We start from the raw sequence: 10,333 nt of genomic DNA on the forward strand, positions 1-10,333 counted from the left end.
CATCTTGGTTCTGCCTCCTACCTCAACAGTTTTCAAAAATATCTAGTTTTTTAATCATGTTCTTTTAAAAGCTATATTTAAAATCTAAAAACATCTAGGTTAAAAAGAAGTTGCTTTGTCTAATATTTCTATTAAAATAGTTTCTCAAATTTCAGTACATAAGAGAATTTAAACAAAAAAACCACTATAAACGATATCATGTATTTAAACAAGACAGAAAAATTCAGATGACATAAATTCAGTTAATTGCATTAAGAAATTATCCATATGAAAATTATCAATCTTATTACTGCTGAATTTTAAACGTAATTTAAAGTTGTCTGGTATGGGAAAATTGCATTCAGATCTAACAATCACAGAAGTTTAAAGCAAGATCCCTTTCATGAGTAGATCAAACATATTTAGCTACATATAAAACCTTTTTAACTATATTTCCTCCACATTTTACATTTCACTCACCTTGCAAAATAAATTACTTAACTTTCCAAGGACACTCTTCCTCACAGTTGAATCAAAGTTACCCATTTGAACATTTGGTTTTATAATACAGAACATATTAGACTTATGTCACACATTGACACAAGCAAACACACAGAAACATATATGATTTGAGCAATTCAGGTGTGTAAGTTATATACTTAGTTTAGGGAATGTGCAGAAAGGAGTGACAAAACATTCTTTTGATATGAGTTTTTTCATAATTGTTGTAGCAACAAGTGGAACGTCAATAGGAAGCAAGGAAACCTTTGGAAGACCAAATGAAGGTAACTGAGGAAAGAAAAATTGGAAAATTTTTCAGAAGTGACCATGACAAAATAACTCATTAGGTAATCAATAAGGCAATATGGAAAGTAGCAATATACATGAAGACTCTAAACTGACTGGGCAGTCAAATGTGGAAATTTGCCATCAGAGATAGACTGCATATTTGCAAAAGAATTTCAAAATCCAGACTACTCCATGTCCATTAGCTATACATCTAAATATCCATATATTTATCACAGAAGGAGTCCTGATTCCAGGAACCAATCCAACAAACAGAGATAAAACCACCCCTACTGGAAGATCAACAGTTGATAGTGATAATTCGACAAGAGCCCCTCCAGGTGAGTGACATTTCATAGAAGTGCTAAACACTTGGTATCTCTTCCAGCCAGCGTAGTTCTTGATGGAGCCTGGGTCAGTTGGGCCAGGACCAAATTACTACCCAAGGGACTCTCATTTCCATGCTAGCTTCAGAAAAGGACAAAACTCATTTGTTTGGCAATGGAGCATACACTGGCAAGGCAACTAGACTTGTATTGGTTGAGGTGATCTGAGAAAATGCAAACCAGCCTTTCCAATTCTTACTCTCTGTGTTCTCTGTGGGAATGTATTGAAGACTAAAAAGAAATGATAAGGCTTGGAGCTGATCTTCTCCTGTTTGCAAAAGTGCTACAAAAAATTCATTCCCTATTTTCATTTCCTCTTCCTCAACCATGTTTGTTTTTTTCACTCTTTTATTTGCTTGGGGGTGGAATACCATATCTTTATCCCTCAAAGGGGGCACTGTCTGCCTATCTACACAAGTCTCTGTTTTGCCTATCTCTTTTGTCCCAAAAAGAAGATATTATTGAAGTCTAGACCAAAACAAAAAAAACATCAATAGGCACCAAGGCAGAAAACATAAGCATTTCTTAGCCCAATAGTCGACCTGCAAAAATTTCATACAATACCTATTTCATTAGACGAAGCTCTATATATCTCACAGACTGTCAAAAGAGATGTAAGGATTCAGCAAATTCAGGGGAACTCAATGGATTCAGGATGAATTTACTTTTCACCACTGAAATCATTGGAAAACTTGCTGAAGTCACTGAAATAATGATACTCTAGATCTACAAGAATTAAGAAACCATATGAGTGGAAATAAATAGATGTATAGAAAGTGGAACATAGCAGCAACCATATAAAAGCCTAAAAAAACCAAAAGTTTTGTATCACCTTTTACACAACCTTGCCATAACTTCAGCAGATGAAAAAGGACAAATACGCAATAATAGTTCCATGTCTGCTGCCTTAAAGGAATCTCCACTCCAGGTGACCATTCCATGACCACTATCTGTATATTACATTCTCCCGTTCTGCTCTAACCCAAAAAATAATAGCGACCTCAGGAGCCAGTGAGACAAACAGAGCTAAAAGCACCACTAAGGAAAGATCAACAGCTGGCAGTGGCAGTTCTCAGGGAAGCCCCTCCAGGTGAAGCCCATTTCACAGATATCAGGGATCTTTGCTATCTCTCTCTTCCAGCCTTGTAGTTTGATGTGTATATGTATGTGTGTGGGGGGGGGGGGAGGAGGTTGAGTGTCTGTGTGTATGTGTGCATAAAATTAGTTTAATAATAAGATTACATTTTGTAACACAAATGTCTTTATCAATCATGTTGAGAAAAAAAATCAGAACCAAAATAAAACAAATGGAGAGAGAAGAAAAGAAGTGGAACAAATAAGGAAGAGAAGAAGCGCTTACTTATACTAAGTCTCTACGGCTGTATTTCTTTAAGCAAATGGCATTTTATCCCAAAGCTTTTAGGACTGCCTTGCATCAGAAAAGCACTGAGGACAAGCAAGATTTCAGGGTTGATCATCACAGAGTCTTACTGTGATGGCAGCCACGGGGTTCCTGGTTCAGCTTCTTTGCCTCAGCCTCAGTTCACGGGGATCTTTCCAGGCCTTTCTCAAATCAGCCTTTTCCACATTTTTTTAATCAACCCACAAAGAGTGTCTCCAAACTCCTTACACACCAAAGAGCAGCTCCTTGAGCTTGTTCCTTGACATGGCCCCGTCTTCAGCATCGCGTTTCCCCTTTCTTCACCTCCTAGAAGCTGCCACATCTGCATCAGCCATAGGCACAAACAGAGCAGAAACCACCTCAACGGGCAGATCGGCACTTGCGAGCTCTAGCTCCAGTTCCAGCGTACTCAGCCAAGGTGAGTCAGGGGAAGACCAGAGATCTTCTGGGCCTGCAAAGATCCTTTGGAAGGTCTCTCTCGAGGCCCAGACACAATCCAAAAACGAGCCTCCTTCCAGGCATGGCCCGCTACTCTCTATACGCTTGGCTTTCCTTGTGGCCAACGGCTTCGAGCTGCCAAGGAGGAGGCAGCCCCCGCCCCGTGGGAAGCGGAGAACCAGCTTGCCATTTTCTCTCTGCTCGGGAAAGCTCCCAACCCTCACTTGGTGGCCTAGCTTGACCGTCCCCACAGCTTTGGCCTTTGGCCTTCATCTCCTTCTCGGGCAAAGGAGCATATCTTCAGCCAGCTCTCGCTGTGGGGTCCATTACACTAGCTGCCCCTCTCTCGGAAACTTTGGACATGGCGAGAACACTCATTGATGCAGGACTCATCTCCTGAAAAGTCCAAAGAGATTCAGGGGCTCAGCTCAGCCAGACTGGCCCCTCTCTACCTAATCCCTGCTCCACATTGGCAGCTGCACCCACTTGGGCCTCTGGAATCCCACTCTGCTCTTCCAAGGACACTCTTCCTTTCAGTTCTAGCAGGGATTCCCATTTTCACATTTGGCTTTTTCCCCAAGCCGCACCTGAGACGGCCACCCTAAGGTCACTCACACACACACACACACACACACACACACACACACACACACACACTCACACACACACACACACACACCCACACACACACACACACACTCGCCCCCAACGCACAACACACGCACATCGACACATCCAAAGACAGATGGGATTTCAGCTCCCCGAGTGTGCATACCAGCGACTTCCCTTCGGGATGATGCTGAGGGGGCTCCCAGGATGGGTTTCTCATCTGAGTTTTGTCCCAATTGTTGCAGGCCCCGGTGGAACTCCATCAGGAACCAAGGACAACCCTCGAAGTTCCAACCCAGGTACTTCTGACGCCATGGGCTCAGCACCCTGCTTCTCGTATTGCCCCGCTGCCCCCAGTTCCACTGAGCAAGGCAGTCGCGAGGGCCCCTGAGAAACCCAAGGCACAGCGGGTGCCTCGGGAGGCCCAGAGGCAGCCATGTGCCCTCAGAGTTCCACGGCTGGGGCCCTCGAGGCCTTTCCCCTCCAGGTGACCATTCCAGGGCCACTGCCTGGACATCTGATTCTCCCTTTCTCCTCTTTCCAGGAGCAATGGGGACTACAGAGGCCAGTGGCACAAACAGACCTGAAAACCCCACTAAGGGAAGATCAACGGCTGGCAGCGGCATTTCCACTGGAGTTCCTCCAGGTGACGCCCGTTTCAGAGATTGCCTGAGCCCTGGCTGTCTCTTCTTGCTACCCTCCTTCTATTCTGGATAGATGTCTATCATTTGGTGGAACGCCATGTTTTTATCTGGTGTCACCTGGAGAGTAAGTCACATTAGGAAGACACGAGTTCTTAGGAATCCTGTTGGGAAGAGAAATTAGAACCCACTGGAAAACTCACAAGAGAGACCCCCAAACAAACGGAAACCAAGGCCAGAAGGCGCTGATTGCCCTTCAGTCCGCGGACTTCTCTGTCTGGAGGCAGGTGGCGTTTTCTATCCCCAGTCGATGGGGGACTGCCTGACCTCAGGACACCACTGCAGAGAAGCAAGGCTTTCCTACATGGGCAGCAGGCAAACTTGCTGTGGCTGGATACAATGTATTCCTGGCTCTCCTTGTTGCGCTCAGCCTCAGTTCGTGTCAGTCTTTCCAGACCTGGCTACAATCAGCTAGTTCATCAGTTGTGATAGAACCGTCCTATTGCAGCACCTTCCGGGGCCACCACTTATTCAGCCATTCCGTAACAGAAGGGGATCTCCTCGTTTCCCCCCTGTCTGCCCCCCACCAAGGGAGCTGCTCGATTCTCCTTCGCTACCAAAGGGCTGCCTCCGCAGTTTCTCCCTTGGCATTGCCCTCTCTCCAACAGTGCATTTTCCCTTTCTTCTCCGTGTAGAAGCCGCCACATCCGCTGGAGGCACGGGGACAAACAGAGCAGAAACCACCACTAAGGGAAGATCAACAGCTGGCAGCGGCAGTTCCACTGGAGCTCCTCCAGGTGACGCCCATTTCAGAGACATCCTGGATCCTTTCTCTCTCTCTCTCTCTCTCTCTCTCTCCTGCAGCCTTGCGCTTTCATACATGTATACAGAGATACATATACAGATAGAGATAGAGATAGAGATAGGGTTACCCGCATAGACCTATAAATACATTCCTACCTCTCTCTCTATCAAATTGCCCATTCGCTGTGTTCTTTTTCTGGTTTGACATGGAGATTCCCTTTTGGAACACACATTTCCTTATCAATCATGTTGGGAGAGAAAAATCAGAACCAAGGGAAAACACCATGAGAGAGACAAAACCCTGGGCACAAAGACGGGAAGATCCATGGCTTCATTTTCACTCAATCTCCGTAGCTCTCTTTCTCGATGTCGATGGCGTTTTCGCTAGAAAGCGTCTTGGGATTGCCTTGCATCACTAAAGCACTGAGGACAAGCAAAACTTTCAGGGTTGGTCATCACAGAGTCTTACTGTGATGGCAGCCACGGGGTTCCTGGTTCAGCTTCTTTGGCTCAGTCTCAGTTCACGGGGATCTTTCCAGGCCTTTCTCAAATCAGCCTTTTCCACATTTTTTTAATCAACCCACAAAGAGTGTCTCCAAACTCCTTATACACCAAAGAGCAGCTCCTTGAGCTTGTTCCTTGACATGGCCCCGTCTTCAGCATCGCGTTTCCCCTTTCTTCACCTCCTAGAAGCTGCCACATCTGCATCAGCCATAGGCACAAACAGAGCAGAAACCACCTCAACGGGCAGATCGGCACTTGCGAGCTCTAGCTCCAGTTCCAGCGTACTCAGCCAAGGTGAGTCAGGGGAAGACCAGAGATATTCTTGGCCTGCAAAGATCCTTTGGAAGGTCTCTCTCGAGGCCCAGACGCAATCCAAAAACGAGCCTCCTTCCAGGCATGGCCCGCTACTCTCTATACGCTTGGCTTTCCCTGTGGCCAACGGCTTCGAGCTGCCAAGGAGGAGGCAGCCCCCGCCCCCTGGGAAGCGGAGAACCAGCTTGCCATTTTCTCTCTGCTCGGGAAAGCTCCCAACCTCACTTGGTGGCCTAGCTTGACCGTCCCCACAGCTTTGGCCTTTGGCCTTCATCTCCTTCTCGGGCAAAGGAGCATATCTTCAGCCAGCTCTCGCTGTGGGGTCCGTTACACTAGCTGCCCCTCTCTCGGAAACTTTGGACATGGCGAGAACACTCATTGATGCAGGACTCATCTCCTGAAAAGTCCAAAGAGATTCAGGGGCTCAGCTGAGCCAGACTGGCCCCTCTCTACCTAATCCCTGCTCCACATTGGCAGCTGCACCCACTTGGGCCTCTGGAATCCCACTCTGCTCTTCCAAGGACACTCTTCCTTTCAGTTCTAGCAGGGATTCCCATTTTCACATTTGGCTTTTTCCCCAAGCCGCACCTGAGACGGCCACCCTAAGGTCACACACACACACACACACACACACACACACACACACACACACTCTCACACACCCACACACACACACACACACTCGCCCCCAACGCACAACACACGCACATCGACACATCCAAAGACAGATGGGATTTCAGCTCCCCGAGTGTGCATACCAGCGACTTCCCTTCGGGATGATGCTGAGGGGGCTCCCAGGATGGGTTTCTCATCTGAGTTTTGTCCCAATTGTTGCAGGCCCCGGTGGAACTCCATCAGGAACCAAGGACAACCCTCGAAGTTCCAACCCAGGTACTTCTGACGCCATGGGCTCAGCACCCTGCTTCTCGTATTGCCCCGCTGCCCCCAGTTCCACTGAGCAAGGCAGTCGCGAGGGCCCCTGAGAAACCCAAGGCACAGCGGGTGCCTCGGGAGGCCCAGAGGCAGCCATGTGCCCTCAGAGTTCCACGGCTGGGGCCCTCGAGGCATTTCCCCTCCAGGTGACCATTCCAGGGCCACTGCCTGGACATCTGATTCTCCCTTTCTCCTCTTTCCAGGAGCAATGGGGACTACAGAGGCCAGTGGCACAAACAGACCTGAAAACCCCACTAAGGGAAGATCAACGGCTGGCAGCGGCATTTCCACTGGAGTTCCTCCAGGTGACGCCCGTTTCAGAGATTGCCTGAGCCCTGGCTGTCTCTTCTTGCTACCCTCCTTCTATTCTGGATAGATGTCTATCATTTGGTGGAACGCCATGTTTTTATCTGGTGTCACCTGGAGAGTAAGTCACATTAGGAAGACACGAGTTCTTAGGAATCCTGTTGGGAAGAGAAATTAGAACCCACTGGAAAACTCACAAGAGAGACCCCCAAACAAACGGAAACCAAGGCCAGAAGGCGCTGATTGCCCTTCAGTCCGCGGACTTCTCTGTCTGGAGGCAGGTGGCGTTTTCTATCCCCAGTCGATGGGGGACTGCCTGACCTCAGGACACCACTGCAGAGAAGCAAGGCTTTCCTACATGGGCAGCAGGCAAACTTGCTGTGGCTGGATACAATGTATTCCTGGCTCTCCTTGTTGCGCTCAGCCTCAGTTCGTGTCAGTCTTTCCAGACCTGGCTACAATCAGCTAGTTCATCAGTTGTGATAGAACCGTCCTATTGCAGCACCTTCCGGGGCCACCACTTATTCAGCCATTCCGTAACAGATGGGGATCTCCTCGTTTCCCCCCTGTCTGCCCCCCACCAAGGGAGCTGCTCGATTCTCCTTCGCTACCAAAGGGCTGCCTCCGCAGTTTCTCCCTTGGCATTGCCCTCTCTCCAACAGTGCATTTTCCCTTTCTTCTCCGTGTAGAAGCCGCCACATCCGCTGGAGGCACGGGGACAAACAGAGCAGAAACCACCACTAAGGGAAGATCAACAGCTGGCAGCGGCAGTTCCACTGGAGCTCCTCCAGGTGACGCCCATTTCAGAGACATCCTGGATCCTTTCTCTCTCTCTCTCTCTCTCTCTCTCTCTCTCTCTCTCTCTCTCTCTCTCTCTCCTGCAGCCTTGCGCTTTCATACATGTATACAGAGATACATATACAGATAGAGATAGAGATAGAGATAGGGTTACCCGCATAGACCTATAAATACATTCCTACCTCTCTCTCTATCAAATTGCCCATTCGCTGTGTTCTTTTTCTGGTTTGACATGGAGATTCCCTTTTGGAACACACATTTCCTTATCAATCATGTTGGGAGAGAAAAATCAGAACCAAGGGAAAACACCATGAGAGAGACGAAACCCTGGGCACAAAGACGGGAAGATCCATGGCTTCATTTTCACTCAATCTCCGTAGCTCTCTTTCTCGATGTCGATGGCGTTTTCGCTAGAAAGCGTCTTGGGATTGCCTTGCATCACTAAAGCACTGAGGACAAGCAAGACTTTCAGGGTTGGTCATCACAGAGTCTTACTGTGATGGCAGCCACGGGGTTCCTGGTTCAGCTTCTTTGGCTCAGCCTCAGTTCACGGGGATCTTTCCAGGCCTTTCTCAAATCAGCCTTTTCCACATTTTTTTAATCAACCCACAAAGAGTGTCTCCAAACTCCTTATACACCAAAGAGCAGCTCCTTGAGCTTGTTCCTTGACATGGCCCCGTCTTCAGCATCGCGTTTCCCCTTTCTTCACCTCCTAGAAGCTGCCACATCTGCATCAGCCATAGGCACAAACAGAGCAGAAACCACCTCAACGGGCAGATCGGCACTTGCGAGCTCTAGCTCCAGTTCCAGCGTACTCAGCCAAGGTGAGTCAGGGGAAGACCAGAGATATTCTTGGCCTGCAAAGATCCTTTGGAAGGTCTCTCTCGAGGCCCAGACGCAATCCAAAAACGAGCCTCCTTCCAGGCATGGCCCGCTACTCTCTATACGCTTGGCTTTCCTTGTGGCCAACGGCTTCGAGCTGCCAAGGAGGAGGCAGCCCCCGCCCCCTGGGAAGCGGAGAACCAGCTTGCCATTTTCTCTCTGCTCGGGAAAGCTCCCAACCCTCACTTGGTGGCCTAGCTTGACCGTCCCCACAGCTTTGGCCTTTGGCCTTCATCTCCTTCTCGGGCAAAGGAGCATATCTTCAGCCAGCTCTCGCTGTGGGGTCCGTTACACTAGCTGCCCCTCTCTCGGAAACTTTGGACATGGCGAGAACACTCATTGATGCAGGACTCATCTCCTGAAAAGTCCAAAGAGATTCAGGGGCTCAGCTGAGCCAGACTGGCCCCTCTCTACCTAATCCCTGCTCCACATTGGCAGCTGCACCCACTTGGGCCTCTGGAATCCCACTCTGCTCTTCCAAGGACACTCTTCCTTTCAGTTCTAGCAGGGATTCCCATTTTCACATTTGGCTTTTTCCCCAAGCCGCACCTGACACGGCCACCCTAAGGTCACTCACACACACACACACACACACACACACACACACACACTCACACACACACACACACACACACACACACTCGCCCCCAACGCACAACACACGCACATCGACACATCCAAAGACAGATGGGATTTCAGCTAACCGAGTGTGCATACCAGCGACTTCCCTTCGGGATGATGCTGAGGGGGCTCCCAGGATGGGTTTCTCATCTGAGTTTTGTCCCAATTGTTGCAGGCCCCGGTGGAACTCCATCAGGAACCAAGGACAACCCTCGAAGTTCCAACCCAGGTACTTCTGACGCCATGGGCTCAGCACCCTGCTTCTCGTATTGCCCCGCTGCCCCCAGATCCACTGAGCAAGGCAGTCGCGAGGGCCCCTGAGAAACCCAAGGCACAGCGGGTGCCTCGGGAGGCCCAGAGGCAGCCATGTGCCCTCAGAGTTCCACGGCTGGGGCCCTCGAGGCATTTCCCCTCCAGGTGACCATTCCAGGGCCACTGCCTGGACATCTGATTCTCCCTTTCTCCTCTTTCCAGGAGCAATGGGGACTACAGAGGCCAGTGGCACAAACAGACCTGAAAACCCCACTAAGGGAAGATCAACGGCTGGCAGCGGCATTTCCACTGGAGTTCCTCCAGGTGACGCCCGTTTCAGAGATTGCCTGAGCCCTGGCTGTCTCTTCTTGCTACCCTCCTTCTATTCTGGATAGATGTCTATCATTTGGTGGAACGCCATGTTTTTATCTGGTGTCACCTGGAGAGTAAGTCACATTAGGAAGACACGAGTTCTTAGGAATCCTGTTGGGAAGAGAAATTAGAACCCACTGGAAAACTCACAAGAGAGACCCCCAAACAAACGGAAACCAAGGCCAGAAGGCGCTGATTGCCCTTCAGTCCACGGACTTCTCTGTCTGGAAGCAGGTGGCGTTTTCTATCCCCAGTCGATGGGGGACTGCCTGACCTCAGGACACCACTGCAGAGAAGCAAGACTTTCC

The 10,333-nt window shown here is 49.2% G+C and overlaps 1 protein-coding gene across 50 annotated transcripts in view; it reads left to right on the top strand.

Moving 5' to 3' along the window:
* The first annotated feature begins 2,783 nt into the window (after positions 1-2,783).
* Positions 2,784-10,333, top strand: part of LOC127564606 (apomucin-like) — a 51,977-nt gene continuing 44,427 nt past the window's right edge. For 19 of the 50 annotated variants that reach the window (XM_052001288.1, XM_052001246.1, XM_052001266.1 and 16 more), the window contains exons 1-9: positions 2,784-2,971; positions 3,846-3,899; positions 4,145-4,246; positions 4,937-5,038; positions 5,736-5,843; positions 6,699-6,752; positions 6,998-7,099; positions 7,790-7,891; positions 8,615-8,722. In XM_052001288.1, coding sequence (XP_051857248.1) covers positions 2,818-2,971; positions 3,846-3,899; positions 4,145-4,246; positions 4,937-5,038; positions 5,736-5,843; positions 6,699-6,752; positions 6,998-7,099; positions 7,790-7,891; positions 8,615-8,722 — 886 coding nt within the window. In that variant the 5' untranslated portion in view covers positions 2,784-2,817. Of the gene's footprint in view, positions 2,972-3,845; positions 3,900-4,144; positions 4,247-4,936; positions 5,039-5,735; positions 5,844-6,698; positions 6,753-6,997; positions 7,100-7,789; positions 7,892-8,614; positions 8,723-9,576; positions 9,631-9,875; positions 9,978-10,333 lie in introns of all 50 variants that reach the window. The other 31 variants (XM_052001247.1, XM_052001291.1, XM_052001241.1 and 28 more) reach the window with 18 other exon arrangements.

The sequence above is a fragment of the Antechinus flavipes genome, chromosome 5 (genome assembly GCF_016432865.1).
Source record: "Antechinus flavipes isolate AdamAnt ecotype Samford, QLD, Australia chromosome 5, AdamAnt_v2, whole genome shotgun sequence".
NCBI lineage: Eukaryota > Metazoa > Chordata > Mammalia > Dasyuromorphia > Dasyuridae > Antechinus > Antechinus flavipes.